This window comes from Crinia signifera, chromosome 2 (genome assembly GCF_055691185.1).
Source record: "Crinia signifera chromosome 2, ASM5569118v1, whole genome shotgun sequence".
Classification (NCBI taxonomy): Eukaryota; Metazoa; Chordata; class Amphibia; order Anura; family Myobatrachidae; genus Crinia; species Crinia signifera.
Window position 1 is genome coordinate 319,883,439 of NC_139218.1, and position 26,885 is coordinate 319,910,323.

The 26,885-nt window shown below is 43.6% G+C and overlaps 1 protein-coding gene across 3 annotated transcripts in view; it reads right to left on the reverse strand.

The window, feature by feature from the left end:
* The window catches only part of ITGA7 (integrin subunit alpha 7), a 157,736-nt gene that overhangs the window by 66,144 nt on the left and 64,707 nt on the right, over positions 1-26,885 (reverse strand). Inside the window, exons 2-6 of one of the 3 annotated variants that reach the window (XM_083169119.1) lie at positions 21,400-21,527; positions 18,939-19,018; positions 5,755-6,010; positions 2,886-3,017; positions 1,899-2,018 (exon numbers count right to left, since the gene is read on the reverse strand). In XM_083169119.1, coding sequence (XP_083025245.1) covers positions 1,899-2,018; positions 2,886-3,017; positions 5,755-6,010; positions 18,939-19,018; positions 21,400-21,527 — 716 coding nt within the window. The remainder of the gene's footprint in view (positions 1-1,898; positions 2,019-2,885; positions 3,018-5,754; positions 6,011-18,938; positions 19,019-21,399; positions 21,528-26,885) is intronic. The other 2 variants (XM_083169118.1, XM_083169116.1) reach the window with 2 other exon arrangements.

Sequence of the window (26,885 nt, forward strand, 5' to 3'; positions counted from 1 at the left end):
GGGTGCCGTGATTCAAAAAGTTTGGGAACCACTGGTCTAGTACCTTGATGGCTAACCTTGACACTCCAGATGTTTTTAAACTACACATCCCAGCATGCTCTGCTTCAGTTTTTCCTATTTTGGAGATGCTAAATCTGATCCAGAGCATGCTGGGATGCGTAGTTTAACAACAGCTGGAGTGTCAAGGTTAGCCATCAAGGGTCTAGTATAAGCACGTGCGGTAGAGAAAAATAATGACCAATTCTGCCTTACATATTATTAATGCCATTCAAACGTTTGTGAATTATTGATAAGGTGTGTTCTCGTTTTGTAACTTGTTTTCCAAGGAAGTCTACTGCAAATTGTGTGTATGCTTTAGCAATAAATGATACTCCTAATGATAATCCCCAAAGTGCTCCAATAAAGGTGGATGATGCTCATTATAAGGCATGTGCAGTGTTGTCATTTGCAAAAGCAACAGCTAGCCGGTGTAATATAGCAGCATTATAAAGTGCCAAGGGCATTGAGTTAGCAAAGCTTAAAGTAGGAAAAGCATACTAGAAATATAGGGCCAAATGTAATAGGGTGTGGGAATCAGAAAGTGGCAAAATCAAGCTGTTTTTTTTTTTTCCAGTGTAACTGATTGCCGTTTAAAAAAAAAAAAGGGAAAACTCTCCCCAAATCTCTCACTTTGGGCCAGATTCTCTAAGCATCAAAAGTGATAAAATGAAGAGTGATAAACAGCCAGCCAATCAGCCCCCGCCTGACATTTTTCAAACACAGACAGTGACAGTTAGGAGCTGATTGGCTGGCTGTTTATCACTCTCCATTTTATCACTTTTGAAGCTTAGAGAATCTGGCCCTTTATGATTCTCACAACCTATTACATTTGGCACATAAAGTTTTTATAGTGATTACCCATGATACTCAAAAGTAAAATGATACTAGTATTTCTAACATTATTACTGTTATACTGTATAATGTAAGGACAACATGTAATATTTGTAATATTTACATTATATAGTCTTCTTTTTAATAAAGTCATTTCACTTGTCAGTAAAAATTAAGCAAGTTTGAGTATCACTGGGTCGCAGAACAATGCTGCTTATAAACACTTTTATCCCTTTTATGTCATTGTATCGTGCGCATGCAACAGTGAGAGCCAGAAGACAGGCATTGGCATAGATTGCTGTATTGATTAGAGGAAGAATCCAGGCATTAGGTGCAGAGACAAGAAACATGGAGCCACTCAGATGTCACATGCATAATAACACAACACAGAGTCACGGATCAGTTATGAATCAGCTTAATCAATACCATTTATTTTATCCTCTGCTGTATTAATACATTTCTATTTATTGATGACTGTGGGGTGTTTTGTTGAGCAATGGTAGAGATTTATACCACTGTACAGTAACAAAGAACACGTTTTCCACATATACTGTATGTAATCACCAGTAATCACTGCGGATCAAGGGCATAACTACCATTGGTGCAAGAGGTGCAGCTGCTATGGGGCCCAGAGCTGAATGGGGCCCATCTTTACTGTCTAATATGTTTTACATACATTTATCACCATCGGTTGCTAAATAGGGGGCCCTTCTTTTGCTATGGGGCCTGCAAATATCTATTTACACCCCTGCTGGGGATTTCTTAAAAGTTGTTGGGATACATTGGTGTAATCTAGAAAACAGCAAATGAGGTAACAATAATACAGCAAACAAGCAGATAAACAGAAATAAGAGAGCAAACACATAAGCCATGCCTGAGATTCCGATGCCACAATAGCATGCACATACAAAGCGTGTGATACTCAATCACAACAGCCAGATGGTAGGACAGACGGTGATATGGATAACAGTAGCATGCAGGAGGGAGGAGCTGAACCCGGCCCACACACATGTATGCAGGTTACAAACCTAAATAGCTATTGAGAGCTACATCAGAGCCCAGTCTGGCTGCCTCTTCCCTGGGCTCCAGCGTTTTATACACCAGCTGATCCGGGTCTGAGCTATCAATGTTTGTGACAAACAAGAGTCCTGTGCCATGACCATGAATCCCCCAGGAAGAGAGGTAGAGGTTGGGGGGGAAAGAAAGAGAAGGGAACACAGGTTAGAAGGTACACAAGACAAGTGTGTCATGACCTGAGGAGCTGAGAGAGAAAGGACGAGAGAGGAAGAGGCCGTAACTAACATCCCAAATTATCAATCTCTATAATCACTACAGTATAGGTATAAACACTATGGGCTACATTTACTAAGCTGTGGTTTCAAGCCATTGGTTTTGTCCATGGGAATTAAGATTACAATAACAGCAAGTACAAAACATGTCTGGTTTTTAACAGTATTGCTATTTTAAAGCAATGGGCAAAAATTCAGCTTGGAAAAACACCACTTAGTAAATGTAGCATTAACTATATCAACATAGCCTGCAGTAATTTCTCATCACTAGCAAGTGAGTCTATGGATAGAGTTTACCAAACTATTAACTTACTTAAAAATGATAGCTAAAACGTTATATTTTAATAATTCTTTTACCTAAATAAAATAATAGGTATCCTCATCATGCAGAGAGTCACTTTGTTGAACTAATGATTTTCTGTCAAAACCAAGACGGGATTCTAATTTCCCATGATAACGGGACTGCTGGGCACTCTGCCAGTGAGGGATTCATTTTAACTTTTTCATCCATATTAACAAATATAAGAGTAAAATAAATACTGGCACACAGCAGTCTATGCTTCCATGAGCGTTTAGTGGAGTAGCTAGGAACTTCTGCAGAAATTATCTAGATTTTAACAGTGAAATTTAGCTTTAGTACATACAGGGCTAGAAAAGACATTTTGTTTTGTGGCCGATCCTCTTTCCCTCTCATTTTCTCTCCAGCAACCGGCCACGACCCCGTACCAAGATAACTGTTGTATGGAAGTGGGATCATTTCTGGTTTCTGACTGTTCTCTCCAGCAACTTCATAGGGACCGTCATCGTAAGTCCCCATATCCAAAGCGCTCTGATTAAAGAGCTCCACGCGCAGCTCACCTGGGAGGTAAAGTGAGCGTGAGATGGGAGGAGCGGACAAGAAGAACAGCTCTGCTCGGCTGGGAAACAATGAATGACTTACACAAGTCCACAGTAACTGCATACAATGACAGAAATGCCAAATAAAGGGGCTAATGCAGAGGTGGATGCTACAGCACAACTGCTAAGTCTCTGTACACAATAGCGGTACAAGAGTATTGTATGCAGGCTTTGCTGATGTGCGGACTTACCAATAGATCGCCTGTGTGGCCATAAGACATCTGGGTCACCCTGAGATAAATCAGAAGGCCTGGTCAAATCATACTGCCGCGGTCAGTGACACTGCCACTGGCTTCACGCCCCAATTTTCTTGAACGCTTCCTGCCGCCACCTCCAAATGCCAGCAGCATGTCAGTCATACTGCAGCTTTTGGTACACTCTGTGCAACTGCACATCCCCAGACCTGCACAATGCACAGTGTGGCTCCTCCTGTGCGTACACAGATCCACAATCTTTGGCCAACTGCAAAAATAATTTAAAGTAGCATCCACCTCTGAATCAGCCCCACAGTATACAACAAGAGATGTGCAGAATAAAAGATGATCACTTTAATCACACATGGCCTGCCATCAGTGGAATAAAGACAAACAGCAAATCCTGGGAATAAAAGCAAAGGCAGTTACATTACATACAGGAACAGCATATGAAACTATACACTGTATCATCATAATCTCTAGTGATAATTAGCTGTGATTATTACTAACATAATCACTGTGGGAAAATCCCCCGTGCACACCACCCTAAGATTAGTGGTGAGGTGGTTCATATCAAAACTTTTATACAATGACATACACTGAGGAGGCACACCATACCTTCCAACATTGGTGGCAGTGGAGGAGGGAAAAGGGCATGCCCCCAAAATTAGGGGCGCAGTCTCTTGATTAGGGGCCACGTCCCCATTTTCGCCACTGTTGGGGTCATGGCGCCACTTGCCGAATCGTTCGCATGGAGAGGGGTGGGTAGACGGTGGGCATGGGGACACTGCTGGAAACACTGACAGTGTACCTGCCATGTCTGGGGCATACAGTGTACCGGCTTCAGGGACTGATTGGATTAGATCTCTCTGTACTGTTTTCAGCTAAAATAAGGATCTCTCATTGTATAGCTCTATCCTCCTGAGATTACATTATACAAAGTCATATTTTTATGCTTTTTTTTACATTTTACTGCTATCTGAATGGCGGAACATGTTAAAGTGCTGTAGCGAGTAATAGCTGGCGTCGCAGTGCGGTACTGTAGCTGCAGAGAATTAACACAGAGATGATTGCGTTATCTTCTACATTCACCCTTTGCTAAATAGTAGGAAAGGAATACTTACATAACGGATAACACTCATTTCTGCATTATTTAAGTAGAAATTTGAATGCTAAATAGAGCCCAGGGGCATAACAAGGGTGTAATGACAATGACTGATGGGATAAACAAGGGTAGGACACAGATATATTGGGAAATGATACACATGGAGAAAACAAGGTGACAGTAATAGATACACACGGAGAAGTCACACTGACAGTAATAGATACATATGGAGAAGACAGGAGGATTCACTGACACAGGAGAAAATAGATCAGGGACACAGACACATGGATGCACACACACACACACACACACACACACACACACACACACACACACACATGTAAAGGGATCAGTAATAGATACATGGGTGACAAGAGAAGTAGGAGAGAAAAGGAACAGCGATCATTTCATTGAGGACACAAAGAGCAGCAGAGAAGACAAGAAGTAGTAACCCACAGTGGGAAAGACACAGAGTAGTAACCCACAGTGGGAAAGACACAGAGTAGTAACCCACAGTGGGGGAAATTTACTAAGAAGGCTGATGTGACCACAGTGTCTAATTCTAGAACAGTCCTGGACAGACTTGCCAGGGATGCTAGCCGAACACTCAATTGTCGTATTACTACTAATAATAATGTTACAAAATTCATATACGCAGATAAACCAATGACTTCAGCGCAAAATGTGGTACTTGTGTAATATCTGGGCGCCCGTTTTTTTCATCGCATGCCAGTACTTAAGGCATGCGATGAGACGGGATGGGACCCGATTTTCTGGGTTTTTGGACGTTCCCTGTGCAATGTAAAAATCGGTCGCATCGCATGCCATTGTGTGGCGAGCCCCGCGAGGGGACGCGGATTACTTAACATGTATTCCGCGGGGCTCGCTGATCTCGCCACGCTTCGGGCTCGTATATTGCGCGCGCCCGCCACGCTTCGGGCTCTGTGGCTCGCCACACTATATAAAATCAACTCCACGCCGACGTGGATAGTGGGGGTATGAAAATGTCGGAGGACGCATACCGCCACCCATTGCGGGCTCGCTGCGCTTTCCACGCTTTGGGTTTGCGTTGATCGTGGGGTGACGTTAACAATGGGGGGGCATTTGACATAGGCATTACCCATCATGGTGGGTGTACAATCAAAAAAAATCGGGTCTGGGGGGCATTTAACATAGGAATCAGGCATCTGGGTGCCTGTACAATTAAAAATCGGGTCCAAAATCGGTCACATCGCATGCGATCTGATCGCATGCGATACGATGCAACCGATTTTTGGTTGTACAATCACATAAGATGAAAAAATCGGGCGCCCAGATAATACACAAGTACCTAAAATGTAAAGTCATAATCAAATATACCTAAGTCCTTAACAATGACCAATAACTGCCCAATAGTTACCTTTCCAGTTGTAGGTCCCAGGGGCCCCAAACATGATGTAATGGTTATCCGAGGTGAATCCAGCTGACATCCCTTGTTGGCAGAACCCAAACATCTCATGACTTTGTGGTCGACCTTCACAGAACTTCCACTCCCCGCCATCCAGGTCTTCGCTGATGGTCAGATCTTCACTTAGCACATAGCAGCGACCAATGACGTCTCTTGTTTCTGAGGGCTGCTTAACCCTCTGTCGGGACTCATATAGATGAGCACAGGTCTAATGAGAGAGAGAGAGAGTATAGGATTTTATATGAGGCTAAGAGGCAAAGAATTCTCCATGTGGAAATTAAATCATGACAGTAAATATTTGCATATATAAACAATAGAACTGTATAGGAATATTTGTACTGAGAAGAATATGTATCCTCCAAATATCTATTTGTGTTAAATATACAAGTATGAAAGCCACTGGCCATAGCAGAAATAATTAGAATTGTAAAAAAGAAATTTATGGGCTAAGAAAATGGAATTTAGTAGATAGAGCAATAGAGCACATTGTATAAAACAGAAAATGAAATCCAAACAACTGTACCTACAGAGATGTCTGCAGGCCATTGCACCATCTAAGGTGTTACAGGCAGCCCAACCCCTAAGATGTCTGCAGGCCATTGCACCACATAAGGTGTTACAGGCAGCTCAACCCCTAAGATGTCTGCAGGCCATTGCACCACATAAGGTGTTACAGCCCAACCCCAGAGATGTCTCCAGGCCATTGCATCACCTAAGGTGTTACAGCTCTGCCTCCAGAGATGTCTGCAGACAGTGGCACTACCTAAGATGTTACAGCGGGTCGGATTGGGTGTCAAACACATCCAATTTTGGCCGATTTCTCTGCCCAATACATCGGAATTGGGGCGAAATCCTTCCAAATCGGATAAGTGTATGGGCACCTTTAGATTTGGGTGGGGTTTGTACTTTAAACTAGTATCTATATTACAGTGTAAAAATAAAGCAGCCAGTATTTACCCTGCACAGAAACAAAATAACTCACCCAAATGTAACTCTCTCTGCACATGTTACACCAGCCCCACCTGCAGTGCACATGGTTTTGTCCATCTGCAAACCAAATGTGCTTTGCAAACCAAACTGAATCGCCCCCACAGTGTCTAGGTCAAGGTAGACCATCAATAGGTTGACTCCAAAAAGTCAATATGCAATAGGTCGACAGGGTAAAAAGGTCATCAGGGTGAAAATGTTGACATGGTAAAGATCAACCGGTCAACATGATAAACGCAGACATGTGAAAAGGTCGACATGAGGTTTTCACATTTTTTTGTTGTGAATGTCAATAACTGTCGACATGTACCCCCAATTATTGTAACGTGTACCCTCACATGGCTCACTTTGCCCTCCATGATTTGGGCTCGGTGCCTCTGTCTAGGTACACACTGTAGATCTATCAGCCAGAACCAGTGCAGCATAGACTGTTAGAAAAGGATAAGCGATCTCTGTGATCAGCAGCGACAGAAACTGTTTCCTATCAGCACATGCCAATGAATAGGTCCCTTACCCCTTTTACACCGCCAAAAAATCCGGGTCAGCGGTGGGTCAGACCCGGATCTTCGGCGGTGTAAATCCCTAACGCCGTGTCCCTTTACACGGGACTTCTACCCAGGTCCTGACCTGGGTAGAACACGGCTAGGACCTGGGTAGAGGGCGGTGTAAATGGGAACGCCGGGTCGGATGACCTGGCTCCCATTTACATGAATGGGGAACGTCCAACCTGCGGACCGCAGCATCCGCAGGTTGGACGGGTTGTCAGCCTGACACTGACAGCCGGCGCTGCTGTCTGCTATACCCTGCAGACAGCAGCGGCGGCGGGGGAGGGAGGTGAACGGATGCCTGTGAGCGGCATCCATTCACCTCCTGTGCGACGGCGGGGGGGTGCGCGCGGTGACTGGGGGCAGCCCAGCAGCTTACCTTAGTGCTGGGCTGCCCCCAGCAGCGTTCCGGTCCAGCGGCGGCGGTGATTGGCGCTTGGAGATGACATCATCCTGTCATCTCCAAGCACCGGGAGGGGGGGGGGGGGGGGGTTGCGGGCCGGGCTGTCCGCCCGGTGTAAATTGCACTAAACGCCGGGTCGCACCCGGCTTGAACCTGGGTCTAAAAAAGCCGGGTGCGACCCGGCGTTTTGGTGTAAATTATTATTTTGTATACTCCTTAGTTGGTTCGGTAGCCTGCTGACATGGAAGCAGGGATTGGTGGAAATGATGGGCACGGGGAAGGTTCATATAAAGTTCTTGAGGGGATCATGGTGTTATATGTGCCTTATCTATCAATCTGACAAACAATTGCCGGGGCAGTTGATGATTGTGGCTAAAGACTTTCAGAACATAGTCATACGTGGGGAGTAAAGGGGTGTACACATGGTGAGATTTTGGCAGGAGATTTTGACTAGATAGTCAAAATCGTCTAGTTAGTAAAAATCTCCCAGCATTTCTCTTGCTTGATCCAATGAATGGCCTCACTAATTGCCTAGCATAGGGATTCGGCATGAAAAGCCGGCGGTCGGGATCCTGGCGTTCAAAATCCCGACGCTGGAATCCCGAACGCCGAAATCCCGACAAGGGGGGGACGTGGATCGCCCCCCCTTGCGGGCTCGCTGCGCTCGACACCCACGGGGGGAGAAAGTGTCGGGATTTCGGCGTCGGGATTTTGAACGCCGGGATCCCGACCACCGGGATTTAAACTGCATCCCTAGCATAGATAGACTGTGCAGGCAAGGCATTATTGACTAGATGACAGACTATCATTAGTTAGACAAAATCTCTTAAGGGGTGTACACACGGAGCAAATTTGTGCTATTTTCTAAGCAATCTGACTAGATTGCTTAGAAAGTAAGCACAGATCTCTCCGTGTGTATGCTCCGAGAGATTAAATATCTCTTGCTAACTAAGTCAGTGCATGCAGTCACAATCTAGTAAGATTGCTTAGCAAATGACTGCAAATCTCTCTGTGTGTACAGAATGAGAGATACAGATCACAATCTCTCATTCTGAACCATTACCCTGACTTTTTTTGCTTAAGCAAAATTGCTTAGCAAAATCGCTTAGCAAAATCACTTAGCACAAAACTCTGCATGTGTATGTGCTCCCCATGGGAGATCTTGACACCAGCAAAATTGATTAGCAAAATAGCTTAGCAAAATTGCTCAGCACAAATCTCTATGTGTGTATGCCCCTTTAGTCAGAATATCCAATATCTCACCATGTGTACATGGCTTAATTGGTAAAAGATAGGAACATTTATATTAGATAAGATTAAACATGTGATGCCAACTGCTTTCTCCATTTATGTGATTAATACATGCAGAGGTCACAGAGCTCCCGCACAAGGGACAGTTTTTGATGAGTTACAGGTATGTCATGGTGCGAGGGAACTGACATTGCACATAATAAATATGTAGGTCTGACCTTAATGATTACCAGTCTGCAAACAGCAGTAAATCCAGGATCATATATCCCCATCCTCACTGCCACTAATCCCAAAGCAGAGAACAACTTGATCACAATGCAATGATAGGTTCAATTAATCACATATTTCCTGAATACACAGCCTGATTGTAGCAGCAGAGGAATATGAGGCAAGTTGTGATGTTGGTAAGGAAAATGTAATTTCATCTCACATGGGATCCGGTTACTAGGTCTACCCTAAAGGTCGACCACTGACGGTCAACAGGGCTTAGGTAAACACCTGAAATAGGTAGAATTGGCTAAGGTCGACACACGCATTAGGTCGACAATGGGAATGTCGACAGTCAAAAGGTTGACATGAGTTTTTTGTGGTTTTTTTTAGTGCCCACTTGTGCAGACAGGAGGCTTTTCATACCCTAACATCCACTGGTGGGAGTATATAATAGTGTGCCGAGCGCAGCGAGCCTTACGAGGGGACGCAGTACACTTAGATGGTGTCCATGTTGACTATGTCAACCTCACCAGTGTTGACCTAATGCTTGTGTCGACCTTCTGACCCTTTTCAACCTTAGCCATGTCGACTTAAGTCCTGTTGGCCACCTTCAGTGGCCAACCTAATGTATGTCGACCCTCACTGAGTCAACCCTATGACCCATAACCTCTCACAAAGGGCGAGATGCTCCAAACAATAAATGCCGTAAAAATAACAGTTTTTGGGGTTCTTACCATATTTTCGTATGCAGCAAAGCCCCACTGCCGTGGCTTTACTGCAGGGGGTTACGCTAGTTGTAGATGGCATAACCCCATAGAAGCCTATGGGCTTCCCTTCGCGTCCACTGCCGCCCCGCTCTCCCCCTGCCGATCCGCTCCGCACCCCCCTCACCTGTGTCCGGACGGCCTCCTGCTGTGCTGCCCGGACCAGTGACCTCCTCCTCTCTGCACCTCTTCCAGGAGGAGGAAGCAGAGCGCTAATAATCGCATATGTTAGTGCATACTGTATGCGATTATTAACAATGCGAATGCCGGCGATGTGTGGCGGAGGATGATAGAGAATCCCGCCCACAGTGTCTAGATCGACAGTCATAGGTCATTAAAAGGCTGACACTGCACTAGGGCGACAAGGAAAAGGTCATGTAATGGTTGTTTTTCAATGTGGACACCTGTGCACGTGGACTTCACTCACCATGCTTTGGGCCACTTTACCATTCCCAATTGGAGTATACGTGGCTGGTAAAGCATAAAAAGGTCCCAAAAAATCTGAAAAAAACTCATTCTGCCCTTTCATGTTTCAAACATTGCAGTGTCAACCTTTTATTTGTGTCGGCCTTTTGTCAGTGTCAACATTGCACTTGTCGACTTTTGTCAAAGTCGATCTAGTGCATGTCAAACTTTTTTGCAGGTTGACCTTTTGGTGTCAACTGATGGACTGTCAACCTGAATATTGCCTGTGGGTCATCCAGATACCATCTAGAATACCGCAATTGCTTCCAAGCACTATTACAGTAGGTGGTTTATAAATGGCGACTTCCATGTTAGGTTTACTGACCTTCCAAGTGCTCTGGTAAACATTTTATCAGGGCAATAAAAAGAATTGTCTATACTGTGACGGGTGTCTACGTATTATTAGCATACGTTATCACTCTCTCAGCCAAGCGGAATGCATTGGTTCAGTAGTGATAGATTTACCCGACCAGACAGATGGATTAGATGAATGGGACATTGCTATTTCTATATTAGGATTTTCAATAACTGCTGCAAGATGTAATCTGCTTTATGGCTCAGTAGTAACTATGCTAATATATCTTTCCAGACCATGGACCTTATTCTGGTCCACACGCAAAGCTGCGAATTTCGCAGCATTGCATGCGGACCAAACGCCACCCGCAGTGCCGGCTGCCCACCCCCCCCTCCTCATCACACCCGCAATCTCCCCCCCCCCCCCCCCCCCCACAGTTGCGAATGGATGATTTTACATAATCATCCATTCACAGCCTCGGGTGTGGGGAGGAAACCATCAAATGATTTCTCTTGCGCTCGCAGATCTAAGACACTTCTGTGGTGTTTCTGATCCATGGGCGTCCTGTGCGGGAAGCGGGTGGGCAGCCAACATCCGCTGACGCCAGCTATCCGCCCCCGGCACCCACGTGAGTGCCACCCAGAGTGCCATGGGCGAAACTCCCCCCCCCTGCCCCGCACACAGCGGCTGCACATGCGCATAAGTAACTATGCGCAGTCGCCAAAATTCTGTTCCCCTATGTGAACACGTGTGGGACCGATTCAATCAGAAACACCCCCATATACAGAAGCTAAATAAAAGAATTACAAAACATTGCTAGTATGTATTGAAGTGTAATTACAAAATATTATGCAGTAACACGAGTAATACTATTAAAACCAATAATAAAGGAGGTTATTTATCTAGGTCAAGTAAATGAAGTTAAAAGGAGCCTGGGACCTGACAGCACTTGTAAACTATGCAATACAGTTGGTCATTCTAAAAATAACGCAGGCCGGGGCCTGGGTATGACTTCACATGGAGAAAAACGGTTTGACTGATGAGAATGGAAAAATGCATTTAAAATCTCAGACTCTTTTGGCTTCCCTTACCTTCTATAAATATTATAACACTGCAATAAAATGCCAAAATGTTTATACAAAAATAATCTGCAGCTCCTTTCCTCTTATTTGATGCGTGAGGCAGGGATGTTTGTTTACATTAATTATCACTGCAATTCTCAGCAATAACACATCACTGACTTACGGAAAGAACAAAGATTAATGAAAAGCTCTAGAATAATGATATTTGAATTTCATTACTGGTCCTCTCTCCTCTTTATCACTAGTGATTGATCTGGTTCCCTCGCAGGATGCATGCTAGAATAGTAATGAAGAAGATATGTTAATGAGGAAACATGTTAAGGGCCCTACACACGGAGAGATTTGTGCCAGAGGGGTAGATTTATTAAGCTTGGTGAAGTGATAAACTGTCTGGTTTTTATCACCGGCCAATCAGCTCCTACCTGTGAAGTTACAGGCTTGGTTTGAAAAATGACAGGTAGGAGCTGATTGGCTGGTGATAAAAACCAGACAGTTTATCACTTCACCAAGCTTAATAAATCTACCCCATAGATTCATAATGGAAGGTTCAGCATGAGAGATTTAGGGGGGTATTCAATGTCAGGGGAACCTCTGTCGAGCAAGCTCGACAGCCGTGCCCCTGTCCCGTTCTTGCTTTGCTCGACTGGAGCTCGGCGGTCGGGATTCAATGTCCCGGCCGGCGAGCGGCGAGAAAGGGACGTGGCCGCGAGTTGAGGACGGAAATAGACGAGCTCCGGCCGGGAGCTCGCCTATTTCCGGCTTTTTTTGGCAGAACGAGCCCGACAGCTTGTGATGTAGGGCTCGTTCTGCGGAGAACCCCTGTTCAATGCTGTCGGGGAAGACAGCATTGAATAGGGCCCCGCAGCCATCTCCCCCGTCGGGAGATGGCTGCGGGAGCACGACAAGGATTGAATACCCCCCTTAAAATCTCTCACAGAAAGGTGACTTCCAGGGACCGAAAAAAGTATTCAAAATTAAATAGGGTTGGAATAATGCCTGGGGGAGTGTCATCTTCATATAACAGGGGTGGGGAACCTCAGTCCCTGGGGCCGTATGCGGCCCCCGTAGCCGTTTGAGTGGCCCTCCCACCCACCAGGCAGCTTTGCCAGGAGTCAAGTACAGGGGAATGCCCGCAAGAGGTCAGTATTTCTTGCAAGATTCCTCTTAATCAACAGCAGCCGGAGACTGTCAGTCCTATTCAGCGGCAGCCACCGAAGCGTGGGACGGCTGCAGCAGGACAATTTGTAAGAGACATTTTTACATATGGCCCCCAAAGGATTTTTTCCCCATACAAACGGCCCTTGGCACAAAAAAGGTTCCCCACCCCTGGTCTATAATGACGAGCATGATCAGGATTGGATAGCAAGATAAGTTAGCTAAAAAAAGGTTCCCTGCCACCTAAAGAAATGGCCTTTTAGTTCTTACATTAATTGGTCAGTGCGGTACTGAGCAACTATGCCACATATCTGAAATCTTGCAGACTGAGTGCCATAAAAGCCAGCAATCAGATTTAGCGGAAAGGCCCAAGCCTTATGTAATGGTAGTCAAGTATGGCACAAATAAAAAAAAAATACCTACATAAACCTACTGTACATTTATTATTTACAAGCTGAATATTTCAGCTTAAGAATTAGAGGGTTAATTCAGACCGGATCGTTGTCTGCTAATTTGCAGATCCCTGTGATCAGGTAATTGCTGCACAGCCAGAGTGAAATCCGGCCCAGTGCAAGCATGCAAACCAATGTGCATGGCTTGCGAATGGCCTCTGAAAATTACACAATCTGCAAAGCATATCGCACACTGCCGTTACTAAAAGCGGGCCAGAAATAGCAAGTGATTTCTGGCTTGTGTAGAAAATTTGGCCAAAAATCGCACATGTAACATGGTGAGGTTTGGTGAGGTTTTTAAGCTTACTAAAAAAATTACATTTGGCCCAATATGTTTTTAAAAGTCCTGTAGACAATTAAAAAAACGTAAACAAATCCTGGATTCTTTTATCATAATTCATGCCTGAAAGTGCTCATTTCAAATCATGTGGCACCTCCTCGACTCCAGATATCGGAGGCAAATTTCCCAGAAAAGTACATAACATGAATGATGGAATTGAATATGATGATGATGATGCTGATAAGGAAAGTGTGGAGGTGTATGAAAAGCTGGCAAAATAATGTGGTGTTTTCAGCACCTGCCTATGATAGGAATTTGCTGGTATTTTTGGAGTTTTCAACATAATGATGCAGTGAAAAAGTATAAAAGTCCAGCACTAATAAAAGGCACATTAATCTTTATATGTGTTCACACTAGACCAGGGGTCCTCAAACTATTTTGCTCTGGGACCCCATCAGACAATAATTATTACGTGACCCCAGCAAGTTACTGCAGAAGGTCTTCACATCACATGTGTGGTCACCAGACAGCACATACATGGCAGCATTGAGGAGGCAGAACATGGTGGGGGGAGTCTAACATGGCAGACAATTCAACAGATTTTTCAGACTCCTTGAATCACTGGCTGAGATTAGAAAAGTCATCAGCCTGATGGTCTGCAACATGGAGTCGCGACCCCATGCTGAGAAGGTCAGGATCCACTTTGGGGTCAGGACCCACAGTTTGAGAACCGCTGCACTAGACGATATTTTAGATGATATACATGATATTGGCCATCAGTAATGACATTATTGTGCATGTCGTCAAGTGTGTAATGCATTCACACTTGATGACATGCACAATAATGTCATTACTGATGGCCAATATCATGTATATCATCTAAAATATCGTCTAGTGCAGCGGTTCTCAAACTGTTTTCAAAAACATCCATTCGCCGCTTGCGTGAAGAGTCAAAATCATCCGATGGTTGTCGACCATCAAATGATTTCTACAGCACTCGCAAATCTAAGTCACTCGCTGGTGACTTAAGTTTGCGTCACCCTTGTACGGGAAGGGGGCGGTCAGCTGATCCCCCCCCCCTGCACCACAGCCGCATTACCATGGGAACACTCAGCATTTTCATGGGGACGCTGATGAAATGCTGGGCTTTCCCATGGGGCATGGGCGCTACCCTTCCTCACAGCCCCACTCCCGCACTGCTCCGTGTGATAATCAATCCGCCGCACCCGCTCGCAAACGGAGCCTGCACATGCGCATAAATGCTTATGCGCATGTGCAGTACTAAACCATCGCTCCCCTGTGCGAACACGCAGGTGAAGGAGAGGATTAGAATGAGCGCCATAGTCTAATATGTACCCAGTTTTATTTATCGTCTTTATCACTATAAGCTCAGTTTAGCATTCTCAATAAAATGTGCTATTTAGTTCTTTCACAGAATGCCATAGCATCTAACATATAAAAATACTACTACTAATTATAATAATACTTTTATTTACATAGTGCTCTTTGTCGCACAGGACTTAGGGCAATGAGCAGATTTATGGCAAACCTCTGCACCCACTGGGTTATGCAGCAGCACAGGCCTTTGCCTAAGTGGACGTTCCAGATATACGATCTTTGAATGCCATTCCACATCTAATTATAAACTGGCACAGAGTTTAGACAATGATGATAATGTTTTCCTGCTACGTGACCAGGTCTTTACTGTTATATTATGGATCACCACGCAGACAGACAAGTAAGCATCATGCAGCTACATTAATGGCATCTAAAAATTGAAACAGCATCCAATATACTACTGCTGTGCAGACACTGCAAAGGCCACATCATCGCCAAGGCAACCTGCATCCCAACATGTCCTATCCCACCCCTTACTCTGCCCAGTGGAAGCATTATTTATATACATGGTTCCTATGGAGACAAAGGAGTATTTGTGTGAGATGCATACATTTATTAAACTAAATCACACCTCAGCCAGGCTGGTGTTGAATTATTTCCCCTTCCACGGATGGATATTATTCTAACAAAGTCTAAGAGTGTATTTCAATTATTTACAATATGATTTTAATACATTATTCATGGCAAATGCTTTGTTTGACACTAAGGTATCTGCAGCTAGCAAGGCAAGATGATTTCTAAGCAGAATGCAGCAAGTGCGTGTGTGCAAAGAAGAGATAAATCATGTTCCCATTCTACGCTAACACACTATAAGCCCATCCGAAACCATACCAAATCATTACAGTACGTGATGTGCAGTTAGTCACAGCCAGGCACTCAGTTTGCGGTGCCATCTCCTCGTGTATAGCTGTAAATGCTGGCTGCTGTCCTGGAATGCAGGAATAGGTTGGAATTTTAGTGTTAACGGTTATTCTGACTCATGTTTGTCTGCTTGGGCATCCTCTCCAGTGAGTCATTGCTCACAAATGACTGGTACAGTAAGCAGGTGGAGTAGCAGCTTAGAAACCTTTATTTAAGCGAATTTCATAAAGTGCATGATTACAGAAAAGCTAGTACAGTATACAGCTGATAATAAGTGGATAGCTCTAAAACAAACAATTGATCAAACAAATCAATACACTTGGCAAATCATATTGTTTTTTTATCAGTCTAAACGTTTGATATGTTTGTATTCAAACGCATATTTTATGTTACTCATTTTCATTAAGTGCTTAAAACGGTATCTATTAAAAAGTACTGGAGTGGATTATTTCACTCTCATTTGCATATATAACGCCACCAGCAAAAAGTGGAAAGTTGGCGTAAAAAATGATAGCATTATGCATTACTAAATGCTAATGGGGTTCTGTACCTTCAGATACCTGGAATGTCAGTGCCTAATACTTTTACTGTATACCGCCAAATAACTTTCCTTTACTAGGTTGTATACTGTATGTCTTCCTTTTACTAAAAACTGTGGGGGTTATTTTAATCTTCTGTTTTTGTATTCTGGCATGTCTCTTTAGGAACAAGCAGAGGTTATTTCCATTGTTCTGAGTTTCAGTGAGGATTTGTCTGCAGAGCTGTGCCGTAACCCAGGGCAATGAAAACAAATATCTGCCTGGTAATCTAAATGCACAGCTACAGTTTACATCAGAACAAACATGGTGACATTACATTGAGTTCAGTGGTTGGAACAGGACCTTTCATGGTGGTGCATGCGATACGCAGGTTGCACTTTTCCAAGCTAATTAATTTGTAATTTGTTTTCTCAGAAGTTACAGTCTTTTAATAAAAGTGAGACAATGAAAATGTACACACGTACACAACACTTATCTTGCAACATTGCTCGTTCAGAGAATGGGAATAAAACAGTGGTGGCTGCTGTCCGTGGGCTGCAGCGCTGACCACACATTGCAGGAGGGAGTCCGTCATATATGTATATAATATATGTGCTGGCCACACCGTGCAGGAGGGAGTCCGTCATATATGTATATAATATAGGCGCTGGCTGCCTATCCCAGGGATCAGCAGCTACTGCTGTGTGTATCACTGACATGCCAGCCGCTGAAGCATGGGTGACAGCACTCTGCTTGTCTGCCATCTTCTATAAGCAGCCCCAACCCCTCTGAGGCAATGGGAGGCTGGCTTAAAGAAGAGCGTTGTCTTCCGTGCTTCGGTAGCCAGCAGGTCCATGATGCACTGTGTTTTACAAAATGGGAGCTTGTTGCTTGCCGAGTCCAATATCTGTGTCATCGAATGCAGACTTACTGGACCTGAATGACCAGTTCTGTTGGCCTGTCTGAGTAAGTTTCAGCTTACTGTCCAAGGATGGTGACCATCTCCATCAATGGCTGTGAAGGTAATCTGATGCTACATCTTTGGATGCAACACTCCTATCGCAGGTGCATGCAGGAGGCATATACGAAATTACTACAGACGCCTCCTGCTGCATTGTAATTGTAAGGTATTGCACATCTGCTTCCCTGTGGCTGCATTATTCTGTACTTAATGAAATCAGGCCCTATACGCAAAGTAAGATGCAACATTCAAGAAGAAATAGTAAAACGAGTAAAAAAATGGAGGAAAAAGTATGAAGTCTGTCCCAAAAGGTATGGGATGTGAGTGTGCCATGCATTTTAGACTTTATAGAACTAAAAAAAAAAAAAAAAAAAGGAACAGGAACAGGAAATGCGATAAGCATCTCAGCCATATGCTGCATAAGTGATAGTTGTATGAGGACACATCTGTGTATGGACAATGGCCAACATGCACACTACTGGCTCCAATGTACATATGATTCACTGCAATACACCATTAGTGGAACTGAATCATACTTGCATGCTCTCCCAGTATTTCTTTGAGACTCTTTGAACCCTATTAAATGATGGTCTCAGGTGCTTGATGATGCAAATCGCACAGAATCCCATTATCGTGGCTCTGGCCCATGGCATATTTCCAGATATGATGGTAAGGTGAATGGGGTTGTGATGACACAAATCTCGGAGCATGCCCCCTCCTAGTCCTCATCCCTCCATCCAGTGTAAATTATGCTCAATATGTGACAACCATAGTTATAGAACATCAGAAAGTTTTGGGGAACAGCTATGGGAGCATTTCTGACATTTCTTCATCTCTATATATAAGAGGCTAAATACTCATCTCTGAGGTAAAGTACCGCCAGTGACCACTAGAGGCCACTCGACTTAACAAATTGTTTTTTTAACAGAAAGTGAAAGCAAAATGATCTGTTTCAAACTTGCTAGAGACGCAGAGAGGAAGCTGTGAAGATAGAGATTGGAGGTAGGAGCAGATAGGGCCTAAGCTGCCATTTTAACAGGCTTTCAACGATGACTAAACTAAAAGATCTTAAAGTGAAGCATGACAGTTTCTGTATGTTGATCTTCTTTAATAAGCTCATTGATCACTGTCTCACGCTAAACTATTCAAATTGGCAAACCGGCTCACCATGGCAAACTTTCAAATACAAATTATTTTAAAACACATCTCTACGCACAGCTACAAACCCAAGGCACTCAATGTACAGGGTGGATGCTATTAAATATTTAGCAGTTAAGAAGATATTTTGGGACCCAGCGGAGGAAATGAATCATACAGATCCATATAAAAGACCTAAAAGCCAATTTTAAGCAAATAGGCGCTATAAATTTAGAACCAGAAAGAAGGACAGTTGAGAAGCACAGTATATTGCCTTATAAATCCCATCACTGCAAAAGAATATTGATTAAGTCTAAAATGAATGCATCTGCCTAATATAAAACAGAACAGAGAACACAGAATACATCTTACCACAATCTTTCCCCCAGGACCCTGACTTTTCACGGTGACACCAAGCCACTGGTTTTCTTTACTCTCCCGATTCTTGTCCACTGGTTGGAGACAAAAAGAATTATTTCAGAAAGTCCCAGACTGTAAACCTATGAGTGCTAGTGGAGAGGTGTGGTGTATCAAGCTATCGTTTCAATGTGTTATATGCAAACCAATTTGTGACCTGCAGTATGTTTTACAGCTATGCATCAGTAGATGTGGGAAATGTTACATATTACACAGAACAGTCCCACTGTATTCTGGTTTCTACATAAATTATAATAAAGCATAAGTAAAACAAGACATCAAACCATTGGAAAAAGAAGTTTAAAAAAATTCCTGGATTCTGTAGATTATGTTTGTGGAGCTCATGTTAGAATATTTGAATTGATCCAACTAAAACCTTCTGAGCATGGTGTATATGCAAAAGACCTGGTTGTTGGCCATGGCTGTCCAGAAGGAAGGAAAGAGGGTGGGTCAGCTTTAATTGCTTCAGGTCATAGGTATATATGCTTTAGATATATCGGTATATATATGTTTGTAGACAACCTGGGGGGAATTTACTAAGATGGGAGATCTATTTCCTATGGGATATTGCTATGGTTAACCAATCAGATACTGGGCCAGGTGCACTAAGCTTCAAAAGTGATACAATGGAGAGTGATAAAGAGCCAGCCAATCAGCCCCTAACTGACATCTTTCAAACACAGTCTGTGACAAGACAGGTAGGAGCTGATTGGCTGGCTGTTTATCACTCTCCATTGTATCACTTTTGAAACTTAGGGAATCTGGCACACTATCTATTATCTTCTAGTGCGAAATAAATAAGAAGTATATTCTGATTGGTTGCCCATTAATGCTACTTGAAGTGTATGATATAAGCAAATGCCTCCTGTTGCATTCGTGATCTGCAAAGCTCTTCAGGATATCTATGGGCGATATAAATAACTGGTAATAAAATAGAGATGAACAAAATTTAGTTGAACTTTTACATTTAAAATGTTTCAGAGTAGAAAAGGCCAGTTTTTCGGTCACACAAAACCAAAGGAATACAATCATTGAAATCAGATTTTACTTTACCCGTCTGTGGTACAAATTGACAGCCTATAAATGGTATGTTTACAATTAGGAATTAAAATGTGATTGCTAGAATGAAAAAAGGATTTGAAGTGGTGAGCATTATGACAGGTCAATCATATAAAGCGTCACTCATAACTAGAGACAGGATTATATGCAACAAAAAAAGCTTGAAATATGCATGCAAATATGCATGAAAAATACTTAAAATATGCATGAAAAGTGTTAAAATATGCTACATTTAAATAATAAAAAAAAGTAATTTATAACTTATTTATTTAAAAATCAGCATATAATTAGTTGCAAATAAACCTCAAAAATAGGCCCACAGCATCTGCAGATGTCTAGTGCTATACACAGGACTGCAGCGTCCAAAGCTCTTCTTGCATCAACTACACGGACCCTCATCTCCAGCGCCGATGGATCAAATGTCAGCACAGCGTGTGAGGGCGGCGCAGTGGAAGGCTTCCTCCCTGCGCCGCATACTCACTGTGACACAGTATTTTCTCCACACCGCGTGATGTCACAACCCTTCTGCCAGCCTCTTCTGCTGCAGAAGTGTGTCTCTTGGTGTAAAGTCCCAGGCCATGGGCAGGAAAAGGTTCAGGAGCTTCATAATGGCATCCGCCCTGACTGACTTTTGTCAACATGGATTGGCATCCTAGAGCAGTGTCAGACATAGCGTACATCCAAGGTTCCCCACTCTGCGCACATATTGCACCAGCCTGCACACTCTACCACTACCTGGCCAGCAGCAGCAGGGCAAAGCAGTGCTGTGACTCATGGGTGGGAAGAGGGTGGGGCCTAAAATATGCACCATCACTAGATTTTAGGATAAAATATGCAATAACCAGTGAGAATGGGCAAAATATGCGAATGCATATGCAAATATGCAAATGCATATAATCCTGTCTCTACTCATAACCCATAAGAGAATGAAAGCCTGGGCAGGCATAGCAGTTGCATGAACATGGGTCTAGGACAGTGGTAGCCAACCACAGTCCTCAAGAGCTACCAACAGTTCACAACCTAGCTGCTGCACAGGTGCACTCATTACTAGCTGAAACATTTTCAAAGATCCCCAGGTGGAGCTAATTTCTTCACTTGTGATTCTGTGAGGAGATCTGGAAAACATGCACTGTTGGTAGCTCTCGAGGACTGGAGTTGGCTACCCCAGGTCTAGGAGTAACTAATGGAGCCAGTATTTATCATGCTGGCAGTTGTGGAGGGCTCATTTATTTTATTATTATCTCTTGTGCTGCTCTTAGTAACTCATGGAATGTAATAGTACATAATATGAAAAAAAAGGTAATAAAGCTTATGTTAAAACAAGCAGTTATTTACAGTATAAATGTATGTATTGTACCTCCATCATCAATGTCAAGTCGTTCACAGTCTTTAGCCTCTGCAGTCAGCGGGCATCCATAAAGAGCTCCTGTTCGATTTGAATACTGATTTGGTAACGCTGATGCCTGTGGAGCCCCAACTAACAACCTGAAAAGCAGGAAGTACAAGTACTTTAATACAGTATTATAAACTTACTACATAAACCTAATATAAAATGCAAATATTGAAATGTAGAAACAACTAGGGATTTTACTGCTGTCCAGTACCACCTGAACTGATGGCTTCCTAAGGCAACTTTTGCACTGGCATAGAAAACCATGCTATTACTTCATGTACTTCAGGTGCTCACACAATACTATAGTGATTTTTGGGCCGATCGGCTGATATTACCACAAATTGTTCACAAACGTGAATTTATTTATTTACAGCTTCTTATATGGCGCAGCATATTCCATTGCGCTTTACAATTGGAAACAGTGATTAAACAAACTGGGTAGATACAAACCGACATGGAGGTAGGAGGGCCCTGCTCGCAAGCTTACAATCTATAGGGAAAATAGGAGGGATACATAAGGATAGAATTCCATATCATGGCAGTCCCATCAGATTACAAGACAGTCCTGATGTGATGCAATTAGATATAAATGCTACTGGAGGTTGTGTGGGTATGATAAGCTTGCCTGAAGAGGTGAGTTTTCAGGGAACGCTTCAAAGTTTGTAGGCTAGATGAGAGTTTCTTAGTGTGTGTGTGGAATGGCATTCCATAGGGTGGGTGCTGTCCCACAAAAATCCTGCAAGTGTAAGTGGGAGCAAGTAATGAGTGTGAATGAGAGACACAGATCTTGTGCAGAGCGGAGAGGTTGGGTGGGGATATATTTCGAGATAAGCGAAGAGATATAAATCGGTGTAGTCAGAGTAATGGCATTGTATGTAAGTGGAAGTATTTTATATTGAATGCGGTAATATACAGGCAACCAGTGGAGGGACTGACAGAGCGGATCAGCAGACGATGAGCGTCTAGCCAGGAAGATCAGCCTCGCAGCTGCATTCAAAATGGATTGTAGTGGTGAGAGTCTTTCCTGAGGAAGACCTGTACGGAGGCTATTGCAATAGTCAATGCGTGATATAATGAGTGCATGGATTAGAGTTTTTGCAGTGTCTTGTGTAAGGTACGGATTAATTTTGGATATGTTTTTAAATGCCTGTAACATGATTTAGAGACAGATTAAATGTGAGGAATGAAGGATGTCGAGGATGACCCCTAGGCAGCGAGCTTGTGGAGTAGGATTAATTGTTGTGTTCTCAAAAGTGATAGAGATATCAGGCTGGTAACTACTCTTGGCTGGTGGGAATATAATTAATTCTGTTTTGGAAATGTTGAGTTTGAGGTGGCGAGATGATATTCAAGATGAAATGGCAGAAAGACATTCAGAGACACGGAGCAATACTGATGGTGACAATTCCGGGGAGGATAGATGATACTGAAATCCAAAAGAGTTGATTAGTTTCCCAAGTGAGGAGGTATAGATTGAGAAAAGCAGAGGACCTAAGACTAACCCTAAGTTGTGGTACTCCAAAGGACAGAGGTAGTGAGGAGGAGGTAGAATAAGAGAAGCGAACACTGAAAGAGCGATTAGATAAGTAGGAAGAAAACCAAAAAAGGGCTGTGTTCTGAAGTGGTCGACAGTATCAAAGGCAGCGGAGAGATCTAGAAGAATAAAAAGTGAGAAATGGCCTTTAGATTTAGCAGTGGCCAGATCATTGACTACTTCAGTCAGTGCTGTCAGTGAATGATATCGATCTGTTGCGCACTCCCACAGATCTTTAGCTGCATCTCCTTATCTTTCCTGCTGCAGGGAAGATGATAAGATGAAGCTAAATATCTGTGGAGCTCTGGTATTGGGGCATTCGGGCGCATTTGTGCACTCGAGTGTTTGTGTTTCCAGGCGATCGGCGCAGGGATTTAATTGTAGGTAAGTATGATTAGAGTGGTGACAACAAAGATTTTTTATTTTCACCTATTGCAGTGATATATAAAAGTAGTCAGAATTTAATCTTCCGCTGTGACAGAACGGCTGTGGATTGTCAAAAACAGCTGAAGATCCGCCAATCCAATGGCCATTTTCGACAATGCAGATTCGACTTTTTAAAAAGTCAAATCTGCATGGGGGAAGAAGGGATGAATTGGCAGAGATTGAATAGGTGTGTGCTGAAATTTCCAACTGTCAGAAATATTGGCACACACTAGGTAGGGCCCTCTTGCCACTGTTCTCCCCCTAGCACCAGCCGTGCTACTAGTGTTCCACTCTCTTATCTCATACTCCCTTTTGACCCCCTCACTTGACTCACCACAGCATGTTCCTTCAGATTACAGTTGTCCTCCTTCACTGTTGTGTATTCTATTATATGCATTATATTTATGTTTGGTCCCCCTTGTACCATGATACATGAGATAAGGGATCCAAACTTCAGGTCAGCAAGAGACCGTCCTGTCGCCAGAAACCTCACGGTCACCACCAGCCGTTCCTCAGCAGGGATAGCCATGCGATACTTGGTATCCTGCTTCTCGATGTGGGGAGTCACCAGACGCAGCAATTCCTATAATGTGGCATCATCCATCCTCAAGAAGTTCCGAAAATCGTCTGGGTTATTTTCCCTGATGTCCCTGAGCAGTGGCATGTGCGAACGAGTCTGACGCTGAAGTAGCCACTGCTTTGTCCAGCATGATCTTTCTCTCCTGCGCTGGGCTCTCTGACGCCTGAGCTTCAGCACTGCATAATAGAGAAGGTACTGTTGCTGGTGACTACCCATCACTGCATTCTCCATAGTGCAGGGTTAAAAGACACTTTGTAATGGCAGGCAAAACAAAGTAATGTGTAAATAGCTATGTCCAGCGTTCAGCAGGTATAAACCAAGCCTCACTAGTAACAAAGCAGAAATACACTGGTTTAAAATGGCTGCTGCTATTCCTATCCCCCTCTGCTAGTCCAGCCCCTTCATTCAAATTTCAAAGGCCAATCTGACGACGCATGTGTTCTTGCCAAAAAACAAAAAAACAGCGATCCGACCGTCTTAACGACCATCGCGGGCGCATCGGGATCGGATCTAGATCGTTCCGCAAAAAAACACAATTTTTGCTAATCGTTTGCTGGGGACTGCCTGGGAGCTCCCGGGAAGTCCAAGGGAAATCGTTCCATGGTCGTCTATCGGTCGTGGACGACGGTGGTCGTCCTGGTGTGTACCCTACATAAGAATAGGAAATTGTTTAGTTCACACCATGGGACTTTCAGTCCATAGTGCTTCTACTGAGCGTCATAGAACCGACAGTCATCCACCACAGAGCTCTATGGATATCTTGTGATGCACTTACACTAATAAACACTAAATAAAGGAGCCCTATACAGTGAGAGCTGACACTGGGATTATGGTAACATGTAACGCTGTATGCTATATGTGTGTAGGGCTGTGTATGAATCTTCTAATGGAGAAAGAAGCATGCTTATATTAAACTACCACCGGTATTTTTTACCATCACAAGCAGATTTATTATATTATAATGTGTTTTAACCTGTCCAAGACCATAGTGCAGAAACCATTACATAAAATTAATGGAGACCATTTTTTCCCCAAAAAAGTTTTCTCTGTATATATATATATATATATATATATATATATATATATATATATATATATATATATATATATATATATATAAGGACAGGTATAGTACCAAGCTCTTGAGATCCTGAAGAGTTAAATATTAAATTCTGAATTTTCCTATATACTGTCTGTCTAGCAAGTAAATTCCCCATAACATGTCTGCCAGCGGTTCCTGTACACTAAACATTTAACACTCACTCAAGACTCTCCCACATAACCAGCTACAGCCAGGCACACACCCATTGGCACAGACAACAGCTCAGAGCGGAGAGGGTCAGCACGGCGGTGCCAGTGATAGGGACATGCCAGGACAGTGCAGAAGATAAATGTTATACTTGAAATAATAACTAGCGGGCTACTGTTTTCTCATCTGCGCAATCTCTATTACTGCTCATCATACTTTATACTGTAAATGACCTAGGGCCAAATGCACTAAGCTTCAAAAGTGATAAAATGGAGAGGGATAAACAGCCAGCCAGTCTGTGACATGGCAGGTAGGAGCTGATTGGCTGGTGGTTTATCACTCTCCATTTTCTCACTTTTGAAGCTTAGTGCATCTGGCCCCTAATCATTAAAATGGTGCATTCGCATATAGGCAACAGAAATAAGTGTTTATACTAGTGTCATGTTCTAAGCTACAGGTGGGAATTGATGGAAAAAAGTTACTCGGTAACCAAGGAAAAAAGGTTATATCATATCAACTGAACCCAAACGTTTGCTAATACATGGTTTTACCCAGGTGCCCAATTACTTGCTCTCAGTGACAATCGCATGATTTTTAGATGGGGGGTTTCCAATTGTAACCCAAAATCTCCTTCTGGAGTAAGTATGCGTGCCGGGGGAGCAGTAACAGCCCCGGAAATTGGTCTTTTTATACACTGGATACTGTATGGAATAAATTATTGATATTTAACAGTGCAGATGGTCTATAGCACGGGTGTCAAACACAAGGCCCGCGGGCCAAATTCGGCCTGACAGACCTCGTCATGTGGCCTGCGCAGCCGCCGCCAGCCTTCACCTTTTATTCTCTTTTTTTAGATCTTTTTAGAGGGTTTTTTTGCACTGCCGGCGGCCATGTTCCTGTGGTCTTTTAAGATGTCTGCGGCCACAGGAACATGGCCGCAGGCCTCCACGGCTACGTGGAGGAGGGCCCGGCAGCCTGTTCCCTCTTATCGAGGCAGTGGCAGACGCTGGGTGGGGACGTCATGATGATGACGCCTCCCACCCACGCGTCTGCAGAGAGGAAGGAAGGCAGGCCGAGTCGGGGGGCCGCAGCAGGACAGGCCGCGGCGCAGAGAGTGGAATTGAAATTACTGGAGCCGCAGCAGCAGCAGCAGTAAAGGAGCCTGAGGGATAAAATACAGTAAGTTACATAAAAAAACAATATATCTGGTGGTGGTGTCATGGCATTACTTTTATATTATACAGGGGGAGCAGCCTGTGGTGTCATTATTATTGTACAGGGGGAGCAGCCTGTGGTGTCATGGCATTATGCCATGACACCACAGGCTGCTCCCCTTGTATAATAATAATGCCATGACACCACAGGCTGCTCCCCCTGTATAATATAAAAGTAATACCATGACACCACAGGCTGCTCCCTCTGTATAATAATAATGCAATGACACCACAGGCTGCTCCCCCTGTATAAGAATTTGTGTCATGGCATTACTATTGTTATATTATACAGCGGGAGCAGCCTGTGCTGTCATTGCATTATTATTATACAGCGGCCCTTTGAGGGTGACCAAACTGCTGATGCGGCCCCCGATGAATTTAAGTTTGACACCCCTGGTCTATAGTATAGCCTCTTTCAAACATTTAAATAAGATAAGTGGTCCGAAA